Source organism: Mixophyes fleayi, chromosome 1, assembly GCF_038048845.1.
Source record: "Mixophyes fleayi isolate aMixFle1 chromosome 1, aMixFle1.hap1, whole genome shotgun sequence".
In the NCBI taxonomy this organism is placed as follows: Eukaryota; Metazoa; Chordata; class Amphibia; order Anura; family Limnodynastidae; genus Mixophyes; species Mixophyes fleayi.
Window position 1 is genome coordinate 138,982,301 of NC_134402.1, and position 20,323 is coordinate 139,002,623.

The following is a 20,323-nucleotide window of genomic DNA, read 5'->3' on the forward strand; positions in this document are numbered from 1 at the left end:
ACCCTATGGGCTGCGAACGAAAATCCACGTTATTGCGGTACCGTGTATTGACTACGCGGCCCGTTCCGGCGCGATCCCGCGGACCGGAAAGCTAATTGAATATGCCCCTATGAATTAAATAAAAATTGCCACCTGCAGCAGATATCATGCATCAGCATTTCATTCAATTTTCAGAAGCACTGTCATGTTGCAAGGCAATCCATGGTCAAAGAAAGGAAACCTATGGCACGATCTGACCAAGTGGTTTTGCCAGTGCTAGACTCCTTGACCATGTAAAGTTTTTTTTTTTTTTATTTAAAGCAAACCTAATATTGAATGCACTTTTTGCTATTAAAGCAAATGTTAAAAACTTTTCTTGTGCTTATGACCTGGTTGGGTTGGTGTACGTCTGACGTAAAACTGGCGCATATGCTACTGGTACATAGCTGAATGCATCTTGAGAGGCATCCGGATCAGCATATGATTGTAAATATACCATTGTTGCACATCTGATTGTAGCATTTTTATAAACACACATGCATCAAACGCATCATCCACTCCAATGTGTCCGTACTCGGGCTGTAGAATATTATTTTTCTAATTGGAAAAAGGCAACATCTACAAATGCTCGTTTTACATCAATTATAAAACAAAATAAATAAATCACATGCTATGAATGAAGGCTAAGTAACTGTTTTTAGGCAACGTTAATAACTAGCAGAAAAAAGATTAGCTGAACCGGTCTCTTTAAATGACTTCTAACTAGTAAGTACAAGATTGTCAGTATAGTTGTACAAGTACCTGTGACGCTTTGCAAAGTAATGACATGAATCCCCTAAAAGACTGAAGGAGCTTAAACAGGCAAACAAAAAAAGTAATTCTTGACAAACTTATAAAACGTGTGCTAATGGAAAAGCTAACAAAGCTTTCTCACAAAACCCATGTTGATTGATAAATATTAGAAAACCCGAATTACTATGCTAGGAAAGGATTAATTTTATCGAGCTGTCCCTCCCTACCTGGAACATTCCTAAGGCAATGGAATGACAGATTTACAGTAAGCTCTTTGTTTTTATCTGTCAAGTAATGTGCCGTGAAGATCTGCTTCTTATCATAATACTGTCAGCTGCTGCTGCCACACCAGCCTTCTTCCCCTACACCTCTGCAGTCATCTCTACCTTCAGCTAGATAAACACTGGCGGCAGTCCAGAAATATGCACACTCGCAGCCTTTGGCTTGAATTTCTTTCTTAGAAAATAAGCAATCTAAATAATTATAGGCAACTAGCTACTGGGTTTACTGATATAATTAAATAGGTGATTTTTGTTTACCATGTACTCATATGAGGGACACAAGTGGGAAAGATAATTTGTCCAAGATGGAAAAGAAAGTACATCAGACTTGCATCTCCCTGTTTGCAAGGACAGTTTGAGGCTACCACATTTTTCCCCAAGTGCCCAAATTATTGATTATATTTTTTTTGTTTATAATAGATTATAATAACACAATATATTATTTTATAGTGATCTAGTACTTTTTGTACTTTATTTAAAGAAAAGTTTTCAATTTTTCAGTGCCTTACACTAAATTATTGTTGAGTGCCACTGAGACTTGTAATAATTAAAAATGTAGTTCTAAAAAATATTAATATTTCTAGAATTTTTTATAGGGTGAACCATCTATTTTCATGAATAATTAAAAAAAACAAATTAAATTCCACTGCTGACTCGCTATGACCACTTCACACCGTTATTTAGTTTGTTATTTCAAGTACAATTGCCAATAATTTGGTTATTAGCAATACATATCAATGTATACTCAATGACAGAAGGAATTAACATGCAGAATATGTCTGTAACAGTACAAGTTGCATGAATTATTGTACAAAGCAACTAGAGATGAGAGAAATTCCTGTTCAATTTTGCGCAAATGCAAGTTGTTGCAAAGTTTGAGGTCCGCCCTTTGCTCCTCTATTCCGCAGAAATACATTCTGAACTATATTTGTAAATTTGCATTTTGATGAATTTATAGTCAATAAACAGAGATGGGAGAACAAAGGTTAATTCATTCTGCTGTGGTGTGTGGAGGAGGTAGGACCGAAAACACTTAACGAAACATGCAACATTTTGTATCCAAATTTGGAATTAGACAAATAATCCTTCCAATAGTTTGAACAAGTTAGCTCAACTCTAAAGCTAACAAATAAAAATCATCTGAAGACAACCAACTCTTTTAATATTCAGACCATTTAGTCATAACAACAGAACTAGCCTAACTGGAACAAGGAAGGTTAGGGAGACCTTCAAAAAAGATTGCACATGTATTTCCTGCAGCAATGTACCCTAGAAAACCATAGGGTAAGTTTACTCTCAGGCAGTGTTTGGTTCATGTACACTAGCCTGGAACCATAACCAATGGTTCCCAGCTGGCAGATACTTCTGCACAGCATTCTTATGCAATGAACTGTACCTCCACCACTTCTTACTCATCATAGAAGTTCCAAAAGAGGAGGGAGAGAACTTGAAACCAGTAAGTCCCCAAAAGCTCTCCAAATACTGTCCATAGTGTTAGAGCATGTACTCTGCTCTAACATGAGTCTGTTTGGTGTCATTGATATCTAAGTTTATGTTAATACATAAGAAGTTAACACAAAATGTTGAGACAAAAGAAAGGAAAGGGTGTTTGGCCACATGTGGTGAAATAGCTCTGGTGCTAAAGAGGTTAAGCCAGGTTAAATTAGTAAATTAGTCACTTTAATCCAGGAGACAGTAATTTTTTTCAGATGCATATTATAAAGTTATTAAAAAAGAATGTAATATTTTAGAATATCAGCCTAAAAATAGCTTAATATAGATCAATATAGACAATATAATGTTCATATATTTACAACAATGAGTAACATGATGGAATTTTGAGTGGTTAATAGATAAAATAAAAGGAAACCTCTGAGAACACATGATGTAATGTATGAGCATGTGGATCTTGTTTGCCAAGAACATTAAGTTAAACCTGTGAAAAGAAATGCACTCGACAGCTTGAAGGATGAGGATGATGACTTATGATAATAGACTGAGATGTTAGATCTACATTTTAGATGAGCACATTATTTACTTTTCAGTTGGCATCTTAAGGGCTAAGCAAATCGAAGATTCAGATTACTGAATTTTATATGTCATTTCAAACTTGATCCATTGGCATAACTTAATCTGAAAAGTGCATAAAACAAAGGAATGCAGATAGGGTTCACAGGGTTTGTGTGCAGTCTTTTATACATTTGTGCATCATGTACCACCCATGAGATGGTACAGAAAATGACCGTGAACAATCTGTGCACACTTAGAATGGAGCACAAAAGACTAACACATAAGTGCATGAGCTCATTTGATTTTAGCACTCTGTCCACAGAAAGAATGAAAGTGTAAACCTAAAGAATTGTGGTAAACTAGATATTTTTTGAATTTCTTGAGTTGTACCCAACATAGGGAAATGCAATGCATATGCAAGATATAGTTTTAAAATATACCCCTATGTACGTTATGAGCAAATGTAGGAAATGCTATCTCTCTGTGAATGCTGTCTGTTATATTTTCAATTCTTTCCAGGCCTGGTCATGCCAACTGATCTCATATACCACCCCTAATGATGACGTTCATATACCTTGCCCCCAGGTCATGCCCCCAAGTTATTGTAGTGAATATTGACAGGAGGATTCTGGTAGAAGATAAAAGGATTATGGAGTACAGAAGACAAACCATAGCAACTCTACTGAATAGTGATCTCTGCACTAGTATACTCATAGAAACTAGGAAAAAAAATTCATCTCATGATCTTTACATTCGACAAATAGGACTCCCATAAAAAATCTTATAAATTCAAGTTAGATTGCCTTTTTAACACTTTTCATGACAGTTCAACTGAGTGCAAAAAGTCTGTATGTGGCAAAGTCCAAAAGAGACTTTAATTTTAGCAAGGTAAATAACTTTACAAACCTCTTAACAGACACAGCGTTGTTTCTAATATATGCTCTTTGAACTGGTGTTTGGAGATGGGTCAAGTACTAAAGGCTTGAGTAAGGCTTTGAGTGCCTTATCTTGTCTACAAGTATCAGAGAAGGAGAGGAAATAGGAGTACGAGCACCAGTCACTGTGCTCCTTATACAATGATTGCAGGAGGAAATGCACAGTCATTGGTCTTTGTCTCACAGCTCGTCTTGCAATCACTGTATGAAGAGGAAGTTGACTGGCTCCTGGGATTTACATACTAAGGGAAGAGGTGGAGCATGACTTGAGAGGAAAAGGTGGTGAGCCTAAGGGACATAGGGGGGAAGGAAGGGAAGCGTCTGATTATGGTCATTTAACAAAATCCTCCCCAGCTACCAGATCTGGGCCAATCTGTACAAGTTTGATTGTTCAATATGGAGTTAAATAACTGGGTCATGAGCCCCATACAGATATCGGCTGCTGACTGCAATTGCACCAATGCTGAGCCCACATAAAGGGCCAGATTCAATGTGCCATGAGGTGCAGCTGAATATCGCCTTGATGTTGAACGGTTTCTATTTCCAGCCATTGCAGTAGGAATCTCATCTCATATTGCTGCTTACCTCTATGAGGTGTGCAAAAATATGTGTGAACATTTCTGCCATTAAATCGGCGCAATGTGTCTCCCCCTAGGAGTGATGCTGGGTTTGTCAACTAGCTCTCCCTATGTGTGGCAGTGGCCGTATTACGTTTATGCTGGAAATTCTTCATTAACTTGTTTTTCCACTTAAAAAAGGCAATGTCTGTGTGTTGCTCCCAGAAGAATTCAATATTCTCTGAAACCAAGATTTTACACATATTTTCAACACAGTCCATTATTTGTACACCATACTAAAGGGTAATAATAATCAGACAGACGGATATATATTAACTCATTACTAGGGGACACATCTGGCACTATTTTAAAAAAAAGAGAAAACTAGAAAATAAAATCATTAAAAAGAAATAATTGCCTGTCCAAGAAAAAAATGATGTTAATTATAAATCAGTTGTTTTCTGAATAGATCCTACTGCCACCTAGTGCTTTGCACTAAAGAGTTTACATAAAAAACCTCTTAATGCAGTTTTACTATTTCTACATTTCCAATATAAAAATGAAGCAGGAAATATATTACAAGAAACACTGTGGAAGGCTATATACCCACTGGAGTTATGCAAACTGATGTAAAATTAAAAATCACTGTACCAAATGAGAGTACATATTGACACTTTTACATGCATTTAACTTGTGTTGCATTGTACTATGTTGTTTGTGAATGCTTGTTGTTCCTTTTCAATGTCTGGCGCACATCAATTTGAATTTACATTCACCTCAACGAGAACACATTGTAAATGCAATGAGATGCGGATTAAAATTAATTACAAGTGTGTTCGCATTGATTTGTATTAGTTTTAACATACCTCCTAACTGTCCCAAATGTTTGTCCTGCGGGTGGGAATGTTGGGGGAAAAGGGACATATCTAATGGGAAGCCCCCCACTCTCACCCCATTGTAATATGGCCACACCTCCTGTCCCACTGACACAGACTTGTATGCTGGGAGGTATGCTTTTAATATGAGAACAATTTACTGTTTTGTATAAAAAAGCACAAACTCAACAAATTTAAATTGTAAACAAATGTAAATTGTAGGTGTAATACAGTTTATAAACATTTTTACATAACTTGCATTTAAAAAACATACTGCAAACTCCAGTGTATATGTGTACTGAAGCTGCATTAAGCCATCATTCCTGTTTTGGGTCACAATATAACTTTTCCAGTTTAAGCCCTACATATATATTCAGCAAATTTCAATTGGCTCAATCAACCAAAATATAACAGAAGAGTAACCTTCTGTTTGTGAAAACACTCATGGCAACTAAATATTAGGTCCTGGCAACATTTTTTTAGTGGTTCACAACTGAATCGCCTTTTCCACTCTTGAGTCTTTAATCGGTTTCTGCCTGGAAGCTATATGAGCATTCTGGTCACTGTGCCAGATCATGAAAAAAATAAAAATAAATCAAAATTCCCATTGGAGTTTTCACACTAATTTTGGGTGTATGATCTTTGTTTCACACATACTCCACTGTCTGGGAGACTCATGAATTTCGAGTCCTCCCATACTCCCAAATCTAAATTTTACATTATAATCATCTATTCACTGAATATAGACAGAAGTTGAGTGAACACAGTACAGTACTCTGATGGTTCTATATTTGCTGCAATTGTCATATTATTCTAGTATAGAATAATGTCGAACAATAATGCACTTGAATTCACCAGAGCTACATGCTCCATAAAGACAAAAAATGTACAGCAGTTAAAATACATGGTTTTATGTTCATTGTATATAGTTTACACTTTTTTTTTTTTTTTTGGTCTTTAACGATACTTGCCTACTCTCGCGGAATGTCTGGGAGGTTTCCGTTTTTCGAGGAATCCTCACAGACTTCTGGAAGAGCAGGCACTCTCTGGGATTTCGAGTGGAGGCGGGGCTTAATGATGCAATTTGTGATGTTAAGTCCAATTCTCGCTGCATAAGACAGCAAATCGCAACAAGCAGCGGGGCTACGCAGTGGTGTCCCCACACACCCTGCTACACTTGCCAGCTGACCAACTGTTGTTGACAAGTATGTCTTTTTCAGCCAAAATATTTCTCAGTAAAAAGAACTGAAGTGTAGTTATTGGAGAGATAAGCATGAGGGGTGAAAAATGTCTTATAGAGGTATAAGGTAGCAGAGCCTCTGAGTTTGTCCCTGCTCAGCAGCAACATGGATTTTAGCATGTTGGCAGCTATTATGCAACACCAATCTGTAGTTTGTGTTCATTACCTTCCCTCAGAGGGCTCTGAAGTAATAAATCAAAATATCAAAAGGACAGGCAGCATTAATAAAACAATGATCACTCAAAAGCAGACATTAATGCAAAAGACTATTTTCTTGTCTGTATAAGGAACCCTCTGTGTGGCCTGAAATGTTGATATCTACATTCTTCAATAAAGGCATGCCAATCAACAATTGACTGTCCCAATTTGTGGATACATAAAGGGGAGTGGCCTCATAATAATATGGGTGTGGTTTGGGCTTATTTGTGTCTCGAGTTTGTGTTTTTTTAAATGTTGGGAGGTTTATAAAGGAAAAAAAAAAAGAATCATCTCCATTAATGTCTACTTTTGAGTGAAGATTCTTTTATTAGTGCTGCCTGTCTTTTTGCTATTTTGGTACCTCAGGAGTAGTTTGAAAGTTTCAAGTGCAAAATTATGAAGTGATAAAATCACAGTTGCAGTATATACAGTGTTGTGCTGCAAATAAGGTCAGATCTAAAATAACTTTAAATATTCATAGATGTTCATGAATTAAAATACATTGTCCCATGAATGACAGCTACTCTTTAAGCATACACAGAGGTACTGATTGCTGCAATTTAATATACAAAGCCCAAATGAGTGAAACGGTTGGTGGGGATAAGTTTTGTAGCAATCTTTTAACATCTAAACAAAGCCTTCATTGATATCCCATCCATTTTGTGCCTAAGATCATAGTTTAAGCAAGCACTTTACTTGTCACTTTACCCACCTCCTTACCACCTGCCCAGTGTCTTATGTTGTGTCATAAGATTAAGTGCTTTCCACAGGAGACAATTCCTCTCTAGTGTCAATAGCCAGGTTTACAATATTCATGTATTCGCTTAAAGTAAAAGAAAGAAAATGAGGCTTTTAGGAAATAAACCATGTAAGTGATGAGGGATTTAGGTTCTTCTTGCATGATGCTTCTTATGTGTTCATAAGATTTGCTTAAGACCTACTCGAAAAAATTCCTCTTAAAGCAATGATGAAAAGTCTGAGCTAGAAGCAAAATCCTGTGCCAATTTTATGGAGGTATGTCTGCCAAGAAGGGTTCATTAGGATTCAGCCCACCCCAATAATCACTCAGCATCCCAGTCAATAACCTGTGAGTTCATAGCTTTACAAGGGATTAACACATACAGAAGTGGTTTACTTAGGTCAAAGACATAAGCATGTCCCTGAAGATCAGAATGAAACGGAAGCTTTTAACTCCATCAGCTGTCTTTGTCAGGAAATACATGCAGGTACATTGAAAGAGACTTATAGCATAGTGTGAAGGCTTTTTTCTCATGCTTCCTTTACATTTTTTCCCCATATAAGATTTCCACTTTCCATTTAAGTCAGCTTTGTAAACACTGCAGAAAGCAGAAGACTACTGTTATAGAGTAAATTTTTGACTGAATTTAAGGCGGCAATAACCTTAGTTGGGTGAACGGCACCAACTAAAAGCTGAGTGGTGTCAAAAGTGACCCAGATTTCTCTAACAAGTGCTGTCTTCGGACCACAGCTTATTTTCTTACATGTTATAATAATACACAGAAAGACCATCATTCTAAAATAATTAAGACACTGCAACTTTCCACCTTCATAAGAACCCCACAGAAATCCTGTTAGTTCACTTAATGTCTGGAAATGTACAGAGCAGCTTTGGATTACCACGTAGACCATGGATGATCCTCATGATTATTAGTGTCTATAACAATTTTTGCTTGGCTGTAAAAGTTTACGGTGAAATCTTTCATCAAAGATTCCACAGCTCTTACTTGTTATTCCCCTAGATTTGCGAGCACAATGATTTTGTGAAATCACACTCTTTAATTAGGGAGATTTAGACAGTTTTCTGTAATCTGCATGCACACCTTTTAAAGTACCTTTTATGTAGTGAGACAGAAATGCTGGACAAGTGTTACCGCTACTTGGTGCACATGGTCTGTGGCATTCCTCCACTAGTATCAATTGACAGTCACAACAATATAGATGGATCAGCACACTGGTACCATTTAGAAACATTTAACAATATAATTTTTTTTGCTTATATTGTACTACAATATTTCATCCTCACAATGCGGCTTTGTTCTCCAGTCTGTATACTATACAGAAAACATGGCATGTATTATAGTACAAGCGGGGGGGGGGGGGGGGGGGAAGAAGAGCGAATAAACCCTATAGATGGCGCTCCAACAATCAGATGCAAGAACAACTGCCACAAAAAAACAAAAACATTTGTCTGCTTACTCACAATAGAAGTCTAAAAGGAAAAAGTGCTGCAGTGCTCAAGTAACTGAAATTAATATGCTAACAATCAAGCAATAAAACACCTGTAATTGAAACAAAATAAACAAAGTGCAATATTAAAAAAACAACAATATCATCATTTTCACTTTGCCAACAGTAACACTGTGTAAAAGCTACTATTTTTTATTTTCACAGACAAGTGGCCATGCGTTAGGTATGTACACACGAGTATCGATGTGTTTCTAAACTGAGTGCTTTAGACCACATGTTTGCAATGTGTTTACTCATTATTTCTACAAGCTTACTGTTTTCAAAACAAATGTGGGGTACATCTTTGTCTATTATAATATTTAAATTATACTATGCATTTTTAATAATTAAACTAAAAAAATCTACTTTTTGGAACGGTTTTGTTTTTGTGGTAAAGAGTTGGTCGAGAATGTACAGCTGTGCTATGTCAATATGGACTTAATCATTTTACATTGGTGACTGATGGCCTCTACTGTGACAGCCCAGATGAAGGCAACTTGCCAGTCATGCAGGTCACAGATGCTACTGGGTACACACTTTGTTGTTGCAACAACTGTCGAAAAGTCATTTTAATTTGATGTATGCTGACTTAAGAAAGTGTCTTGAAGACTTTTATGAGCTTGTATGCCATGAGCTACACAAAATTGTCTCTCCACAACTGATGAAGATCAATACAAATATAAGGCAATCTGTGCAGAGCAGAATCCTAGTAACTTTATTGTAACTTTATTGTGGTAAGGGATTAAGATATAAGTATATATTTTTCTTGTTATAACAAATTATATGGAAAATGCCAATACTGCACTGATAGCTTTCAATAACTGATAACATTTGTAAGATGCTGGTCACAGAAACTTCCATCCTGCCACTCACTGTCTTCCCTCCACCTAGAGTCTCCACATCCCCCGATCTCTTTCTCAACGTTGACAACACTACGCTCTTCTTGGTTCCTCCTTCCCCCGCACTCCTTACATCTAGTCTCATTCCAAAGCCTGCCGCTCCCAACTACTGAACATCACCAAGATTAGACCCTTTCTTATCCATGACACCAGCGCCTCCTATCTTTGCCAATCGCTACATTGCCTCCCTATCATTTCAAACACATCACCTACAAAGCCCGTAGCCTCTCCTTCTCCTTGTACATTTTTAACCTCACATCCTCACTGCTATACCAACGACTGACATGTAGCCTCACGACTCACACCTCCAAGTCTTCTCTGTTGCCGGTCCACACCTATGGAACTTTCTCCCACTACCAATCAGACTATCCCCCAGCCTCCAATACTGCAAACGCACCTTAAAAACTCACCAGTTCATCATAGCTTACAAGTCCTCCTCTTACCTCCTCCCCTGGTGGCCCTCCCTCTCTACAACTACATCCTCACTCTGTGTCATCCTCTCTTGTGTCAGCCCCTCCAATGAAGATTTTAAATTCTCATGATCAGGGTCCTACTTCCTCTTTTTTCTTGTCTGCTCAAATATCGTACACCTTTGAATCCATGGCTTTCCTGCCGCTTCTTCTCTGTCTAACACATTTATTGGCAAATTCCATACTTAATCTTAACTTTTTTAATCTCGTTTTTGCTGTTGCCCAAACAGAGCCAGGTTAAGTATAAACTTTAAAATATAATATAATATGTTGTGCTGCATTCTAAGGATTAACAAGACCAATGACACTAAAGAGCAGAAATATCCTGCAGGGAATATAGCCGCACTTCCATTTAATAATGTTAAAATTAACTATTTCCCCTTTTATCTATTGTACAAGTATCAGTTACTTGTATAGTTAACACCACCATTCAGTTTAAACACTTCCACTAAAACATTAGTGGCCCAGTGAGGAGTCCCAGAGAACAGACACATGCTGTTTGCACATAGTAGTGCATAGCCTGTTGTCTCTGATGAGGAATGGGCCTGATCATCCAGCTGCCTGAGGTTGCAAAAGAAATTGTGTTTTTCTCATCCCTTACACAAACTATTATAAGTATGTGTATTAAAGTAAACTTATCATAATTATTTTTAATATTAAATCACATGCATTATTCTCACTTGCCTATTATTGCCCATATTTTAATAAAAAGCTTCATCCAACCTATTAATAAGCATTAACTTTCATAGGACAGGAACACTGTGTCTGGACAATTCTGTATACATACAATTTGTGCTACATAAAAATTGTATTGAGTATACACCAAATATGAATATTACGGTACATTTCTCTTAGAATAGACAGGTTTGCTTTGTATATAAAACATAGGAATAGATCAAAGTAGATAACAGTAAATATGAAAGGAATTTAAATGGCCAAGTAGCATTTATCAATGGTTTTGCAAGTACAAAAATGTTAGAAGAGAATTCTGTGTTTGGTTTACTGCAGATAAGGCATAGATAACACCAGATAATTAATATCCTTGCAACTCCAGGACTTAAAACAGCACATCTATTCCTGATTGCAAGTCCGTTTTATGTTCAGAAAGACTTCAGATTTGTACATGTTGATTGATGCTTTGATTCATGCGATTTGTATAATGGAGACCTCATCATGAACTAAAGGTTTGCACTTTCAGCAGTAATAAGAGGAAGGCTACTTTAAAACAACAATCCCTCACAGAATTTTTTATTCTTTTTTAATTCTTAAAATAGCAAGATAAGCGTCTTTTAAGCATGCATCTGATAATAATTTTTCTTAGCTGTCCTGCCACATATCATTATCTCCTTTTCAAAATCTCTCTGAATGTTGCACAATATGGCTGCCAGTTGCAAAGACAGAGGCTCACAGCATGTCATGTGAAATCAGAGGGTGAGGGAGGAGGAGGTGGAGGTGGGGGGCATTACATTCCACAGAGCTCAAGTGGGCATTCCAAAGTATCTCTACATTACATGCCATGTGACTGTGGTTGCCATGGTAGTGAATGAAAATGTGCAAAAATTATCATTAAAAAAATAATTAATAGCAGCTTGAAGAAACAAACCAAGGATAACTGGTACAACCAACATTCTTCCTATAACCAGTCACAGTGACACCTGTTATACTCACTCCTGAACAACTGGGTTTTTTTTTTTAAGTTATTCTGAAATACTTGCTTTCCTAGCATTTAGTTCACTGAAATTCTTCAAAAATCTCATAGATGTTTTTTCATATTTGATATTCATAAGGACACAGAGATGCCTTAGTAGCATTAGGAAAATATTTCAAGCGGGTGTCCAAGTTTCCCATTAAAATGTAAACTATGTAAAAGTGCAAAAATGGGCAGAACACACTCACTGGATTTGTAAGCAAACTTTTTAAAAAATGCTTTAATGCATCAAAGTTTTAATCAAGATAACAATTGTTGACCTGCAATTGAAATACTGTCTTCATTTTGCATAAAAACATGCTTTTGAAATATTACCTTTTTTCTTTTTTTTTCTTTTTAAAGAACTTCATTCATGGACAATGCATCAGTCCAGTAATATGTATGTATAGTGTGGTCAACATCAGTTACAGTATAATATTTTAAAATGTTTAAAAGGTTAACACTTTATATAGCACTACTGGGAACACAGCACACATTAACAGCATATAGCACTGCACCATATATATATTTACATACCCCACCCATTTTACATCTTTCTGTAAACAAAAAGTCATCAATGGTAGGTAGATGGCCAGATTACTTACTTATTACCGGTAGTAATATTGGGAAAACGGGCAGATTTTATGGCAGAGTGATTGGCCTGCATTAATCCTGAAAAACTCTGTGCCGATATAAATATTATGATGTTCTAAATGACTATATGTTGCTCTATTCCCATCCATTTAAAAGCTGAGGATATATGGAAAAAGAAAAGAGAAAGGAAAGGAAGAAAATGTGCTCTGACCCTAAATCCTGCTTTTAAATAACTAGGTTAGCACTGCCGGAAGAGGAACACACACACACATTGGAGGCAGTGAGCTTTTGACTAGATCTACCAATATTCACCTATACTGAACTGATTGATTGACTATATTGATCAGATTACTTTGAGGCATCATGGTTGTTTTGGGGCACTGAAATATCCAAACAGTTGTCTGATATAGCTGCAGATAATGCAGCATGTGTATCTTGCTTAAACAAAAACAACATCCAGGTTTTCAATACCAGCATTACAAATCAGTGACACCAACAAGGTCACTATGAAAGCAGGTTTTGGAAAAATTGTAAAGTATTAAATAATTGGAACAGCGGGATCTCATGAGACTTCTCTCAAAGGATATCCTTTGTTTGCGGACTATATTAACACAATAATAAGGACTGAAGGATTAATACAGAGGAAGGGGGATGACTGGGGGCCAACAATATGAATGCAATAACAATACATAGGAGTTTGAAATTACTGAAAATACAATGAAGCCGTTAACATTAATGGAGACATTTTTAGGGAATTTCTTTCATTAAGGGATAAACATATGTAAAACACCAACTCATTGTATTTTTATGATGAAACCTTTTATAATTTTCACAATATTTGTGTATGGCTTAACCATTACTTTCATCCTTCTCTACTTTTACAGTGTGGTGCTCATATATAAGGGAACCTATACAATATTCACCATATTGTTCTATAAATGGCCATACAAAATGTTTACAAACTCTAGGTACTTCTACAAAAATAACCTTTTTCATCCAACTTATATTTAATAACATGAATACAGTTGTAAATGTAAATATTAGCAATCACAAGATTTACTAAATTGCTTGCTCTGCCAGGGTGAAATAAAAACCACCTAGTAGTCAAATCATTATAATAAATAGTATTGTGCTCACTTGTTTTTATCACACAACAAAACATCTCAGGCATAGGAACAATGTTGTTATTCTTATTATTAAATTTAAACGGTCTACTTAGCAGACCTGTTGAAGTCACAAGTTCCTATTGAATTTATAGGCCAAATTCTCCTGAATTATTATTGAGCCCACAAAAGGCTGCTTCCAATATAAGCAAGGAATGTATAACTATTGTTTTAAAATAAGGTCTTTTCAGTGTAATGACCCTTTCTGAATGACAACATTATGTCAATTCTGTCCATTAATGTTCCACGAAAGATGCAATGAAAAAAGAATAGAATGCATCTGACAATAAATTGTAGATTGTGGATTTTTGTTAATTTATTTTGCCTATCATTATGTTCTTTGTAGACATGAGATAAACTCTTGGCTCAATATCAAAAATAATTTGTTAAACTGAAATGACCCCTTAGTCCTAACATTTAATTTTTTCAATATGAACCATGGAGGTAAAATTAATTGTTTGTGTTACCAGACTTTCCATTGCAGTTCTGTGAAAAGTAAACACTCCACATACATCTTTAGAAAAGTATCCTGATGGGATCGCATACAGGTCAAAAAGCTGAAATTGAGTTGCTATGACATCAGTTGGCCTTCCCCTGTGTGTTCATTTAGGTTGTTTACAAGCACCTTCCTCCTAACACAGAAACTGCTGCAGAGGAGTGATAGAGATCATAGTGGACATATTTAATCAAGATAAACATACCACTTACTAACCTCCCTTCATTTATAGTTGGGGAATCAGGACAGAGAACGCTCACGAAAAAGGAGCAGTGGTCACGTCTACCCAGGGGCATAGTCATGTTGGGAAGTTCCATGCCTGCCCACTGCTGAAGCGCCCCAAACACCTCAAAATAGCCCCAAACGTCCCCATTGCATTGCAACGAGCACCAGTAGAAGTTGCTGGTGGCACCTGCTCACTGCATTGAGGAGGAATACCTCCCAACAAATGTACTGACTGTTGAAACAGAATCCAGGTTGGCCAGCCTAAATCAGGACAGTTGGGAGGTATGCACTGATTTCATTTATATTATTTAGCTCATTAATACACAGACAATTAACCACTTTACTTGCACTTGAAGAGTGGAGATTTTCAATCATCTCTAGTTAAGTATAATCACACTAACCTTCTGCTGGGCCTACTGCTGCCGGAAGACTTTCCCAATCAATGGTCTGGAATGGGCAGGGATGAGAAGAAAATGTAGCCTCAATACCTTGCTCCTGAACAAAGAAAAACATCACACATGTAAAGAAAATAGGAACGCTTTTCTTTGTTTAAAGTTTTAATAGCAAATATTACTTAATAATCAAATATGCAAATGTTATATCAAAATAAGAAAATCCTTGTATATGAGCCGTTACATAAGGAGGTCATAGACACTTAAAAACAAATGCATAATAAAATTCCTCCAGCTTGAAAAACAACTTATGATGAAGTGTAGAAATACTACTCACCCTGGACTAGGAACACTACTACCTTTGTAATTTGCAAGATTCCAAAAACTGAGGAGATTTGTTCACTCTATTGAACATGAAAGTGAAATATCTTGTCCGTGTGAAGCAGTTAGGAAACTGAAGCACTATACTTTATTCTTAGAATTTTGCAATTTAATACAAACTACAAAAAAATGAAAATATCAGAAATCATGTTTTCATAATGTTACACCCCTCATTTCCCCCTAATTACAATATATACAATACTGAATAGTTAAACTACCTCTTAAGACAATTGTATAAAGGATAAACAGATTGATCAAAGTCTACTTGTGGTGATTTAGCCAGCATTAGTGGTGGAGGATGGGAAGTAAGAAACAACTGGAAAACAAATAAATACATGGAGAAATGTACAATAGTTCTGTACTGGTGACCAACTGATAGGTGATTACTGTGATTTCTAATCAATTCATCACGATAGGAACAGCAATAAATAAAATAGAGGAATGGCATTCTCCATACTTAATGGGAAAAAGTGGATTTTTATTCAGAAGTTTCCATCTATAGTTAGACCCTTTTCAAGGACATATAATTCAGTATGGATAGTGCCATTCATCAATTATATTTATAACCTATTATTATGTTTTTGGACTGTGGGAGGAATCCAAAAAGCCTGTAGGAAACGCACGCAAACATGGGGAGAACATACAAACTCAACCCCCCCCCAGGATTTCTGTTGGGTGGGCAAAGACTGTTTTGCCGCCCCCCCATGAACTTTTTTAAATTATATTGTCTTAGTATAACTACCAAATTTTCTTTAATATATTGCCTTCTTATTTAATACATCTTGAATGATTTGTTTATTTAAAGAAAAACTCTAAGTGTTCCGTTCCTAAAACTTTAATAAATAACCTGCATTGATGATGAACAACCATCAATTCATGCTTACCCTGAATTTCGTGTGATGCCTCCAGTAACAAACATGAGATATAGCAATTTAAATTTATAGCACATACCATAACCAGTGAGGCATATATATATAAAATACTCCCAATCAAATGAAATTAGGCTGTCAATGACATCTGAATAAAAAGTAGATTAAGGACTATGAAAAATGTAAATATTTAAGATGAACAATTGAATTTATCTATGTTTCTAACAAGATACCAAACGAAAAAAAAAAGGGTCTCCAAGCCGTATAGTAGTCCCCCCCCCTATGAAATTGTTCGTCCTTGCGCCCCTGCTCCAGTGTTGTGAAGCAGCAATGTAAATCACTGTGCCCAAATGCTAATATATATTGCTCAATCTCATTTTTTTTTCATATCCTCGGTTCAGGTTCACGTACTATTATAATCCAGTTTCTTGGAACATTAATATTTAGAATAGTTCTAATAGTAACAAACACTTTCTGGCAGTGTGTTATGAGAAGATGTGTTCTCTACATAGATTTAAAATCCCTTTCTACTGTAATCTCTTTATCCTTTCTAATATAAAGTGTTGTGCTTGAGAACAAGGTGGAGATTAATATTGTCACGAAGGAGGAAAAAGGGAAGTAGCACACACTGTGTGAATTACAAAAGCATTTTAACACCAAAGTGTGCAACAAAACTTCCAAACTCTTAAAACTTTTAAGAGCCGTTGCCATAACATTTAATAGTGCTTATATTGCAGACCAGGCAAAGCACCAACAACTCTATCTGAATACTGGAAGTGGTTACTACTGTTACTAAAATACAGGACCGCCACCAGGGGTAAGGGGACGCCATCGGTAAGGCTTTCCCACTTCAAATATTCTGTTTTTGAAGCCTAGTCACAGCCCAATATAACAGCCATTGCAAACAGTTGCTATGGCAGCGACAGGGCCAGAGCTAGAGAGAACTAGTGGCAGCTCCCCCATTGCACTCAGTCTCACACATCACTTGGGATGACATGAAGTGAGATAGAATCTAACTGGTCATCTATATTGGTAAATAGCTGCTCACATGCACCTCAAACCAAGTGGTATCTGAAGTATGTAGACAACAGCCACAGGATGAGGTAAGTTACTCAATAGCTACAGTGTAGGTCCCATTTGAATGATGCCACCTTGTTGTTTAAGATTGTAATCCACAATTTGAATAATATGTACACTATGTAACTAATCTTTTCCCTAGAAGCTATAATACAGAGCTATATTGCAGAGTTTATTATATGTGTTTTCCATTTGTATCGTCTAGTGCCAATAAAGGGCAGAGTTGGAGGAATGCTTGTAAACATATCCTAAATTTCGAAAAACTGACACGTGTGCCTCCTTAAGATTGGAGGAACAGGGGAGCGAAGGGGCAAGTCAATATGCCTGCCAAGAATATCCTTTGCACCTGCTAGAGGAAGGTGCAAATTCCCCCCTCTGATGATGACGGTCACCAGCACTAGCTAGACACTTCTGATTGGTTGATTGGGAATTTTAAGCAGATAAGTGTTTTCTTCATTAATCAGATTTTTTGAGTGTAAATTGAAAATTTTTTTTTTTGCTACTTTCATTCATATACCAGACAATATATTAATTATATATCTGCTGTATTATATGAAGTCCAATAGAGAATGTGTTTTTTTCTTGTGCTCTGCCACCTGCACATATGGTACAGGGGCAGAGTTGGACTCATCTTGCAATGCGTGTGACTCAGCATATTGGTATTAATATGCTAATTTTACAGACATCTTTTTGAGTATAAATAAAGCCCCACGTGGGTCCAACTCAGCATCACGCCCAAAGTATGCACATGCATTTTGTTTGCATATTACTCTCGAATGGGCACTACCAGTAGTAATTACATACTACTGAGCAGGAACACTAGCAAGACTGATTTTCCTTGCAAATAGCTATTCCTCTGTTGAATCACTCTGTATGTCTCTACACTGGCTGCCTGTCTTCTACCGAATCCAATATAAAATACTTTTACTAACCTACAAGGCCATCAACAAAGCTGCACCAATATACATCTCCTCTCTTGTCTCAAAATATCTCCCAACTCGGCAACTCCGTTCTGCAAAAGATCTGCGTCTCTCATCCACCCTCATTACATCCTCCCATTCCCGGTTACAGGACTTTTTTCGGGCTGCACCCACTCTATGGAACTCTCTCCCTCGCACAATAAGACTCTCCTCTGTTCTACAAACTTTCAAGCGTTCTCTGAAAACCTACCTATTCAGACAAGCGTATAATATTCCTCAACCACCATCTTAACCTCACTACCTTTAGCCTGTTACACAATTTCACACAAGACAACTACCCCCGGACCAACATTATTGTGTGACAGGATCATTTAGCTTATGAGTCACCCTACCTTTGCAGTCTGGCTGGGCCAAGATGCAAAATGTATACTTAACCTCATGTGTCAATCTCCCATTGTCCCATAGATTGTAAGCTTGCGAGCAGGGCCTTCTCACCTCTTTGTCTGTTTTACCCAGTTTGTTTATTAGTTTATTACGTTTGTCCCCAATTGTAAAGCGCTACGGAATATGTTGGCGCTATATAAATAACTGATGACGATGATGATGATGATATTAGTCATCACCAGCATCTTTTTCCAGGACATTTTTACTTGCATATAACCTTCAGCTGGGCTTTATTATTGATAAAATAAAGTTTGTTAGACATTATTATTACATTCTACTGGACGTTTCTATTGATTATTTGCACTTTACTGAACAAATTTAGACTGTAAGCTCCAATGGGGCAGGGACTGATGTGAATGAGTTCTCTGTAGAGCGCTGTGGAATCAGTGGCGCTATATAAATAACTGATGATGATGATTCTTGCTTATATATTACACCAGGGTTTCCCAAACCCAGTCCTCAGGGCTCCCCAACAGTGCAGGCTTTCCATATCTCCTTGCTGGAGCACAGGTGTATTCATTACTGACTGACACATTGTAACAGATCCACAGGTGGTCCTAATTATGTCACATGTGATCCGGAAAACCTGCACTGTTGGGGAGCCCTGAGGACTGGGTTTGGGAAACCCTGTTACCCTTCTTGGGCATATGACTATACACTGCACAATATCAGTGGCTGCTTACTTTCTATTGGTATTATAACTGGCATAGTACATTATACTGGACATTATTACCCTTATTACCCTTCTTGGGCATATGACTATACACTGCACAATATCAGTGGCTGCTTACTTTCTATTGGTATTATAACTGGCATAGTACATTATACTGGACATTATTACAACCTACTAGCATATTTTTACTTGTCATTGGTACTAGCATACTACATCTTGGAGGGCAGTATCACTGGTGTATTACATTATAATAAGCATTATTACTGATATTACACCCTACTGAGCACTATAACATTATCCTACTGAGCAATGCCAATGTCATGTTTCTACTGTACATAAATACTGTTATGCACTGTATGTGCAGAGAGATTCCATCAATACGGTTTTCTATAAGTGGTGTTTTTTTATATGAGGTGCTTGTAGATATCAGCATTTGTTACAAGATACTTATAATGTGTGTAGCCATCATTGTGTGACTGTATTTATGTAAATGTGTTTTCTCTATTCTTATTCTCAGACTACAGCAGAAGTTCCACTTCCCATCGTATCCTCAAGTCCCAACTATAGAGCCAAATTTCCCTAATATTAACATTTAGCTTCCTAATATAATATTTATTTTACTGTGTTTCAAGTTTCAGCCAAAAAGTATATCAGAAAGCTAGGAATGCTGTGCACACATTGATTCCATTAGCAGCTGGTCAGGAGCTGTTATTTAACAAAATACAGAATTAGAACTTCGGATGAATACATATTTCATTAATCACAGCTGAACCATAAACCATACTTCAAAAAAAGATTAAACAACACTAAGGAGTATTTCACTATAAAAGGTAGCAACAGCCCTACTTGTATGACTATATCACGTCTGTTATAAACTCTGCCATGATAAAGATAGTCCTCATTTATTTTAAAGCTACTA

At 36.7% G+C, this 20,323-nt stretch overlaps 1 protein-coding gene across 3 annotated transcripts in view; it reads right to left on the bottom strand.

The window, feature by feature from the left end:
* Window positions 1–20,323, bottom strand: part of GSTCD (glutathione S-transferase C-terminal domain containing) — a 164,130-nt gene that overhangs the window by 85,622 nt on the left and 58,185 nt on the right. For all 3 annotated transcript variants that reach the window (XM_075200850.1, XM_075200844.1, XM_075200839.1), the window contains one exon: window positions 15,050–15,143. In XM_075200850.1, coding sequence (XP_075056951.1) covers window positions 15,050–15,143 — 94 coding nt within the window. The remainder of the gene's footprint in view (window positions 1–15,049; window positions 15,144–20,323) is intronic.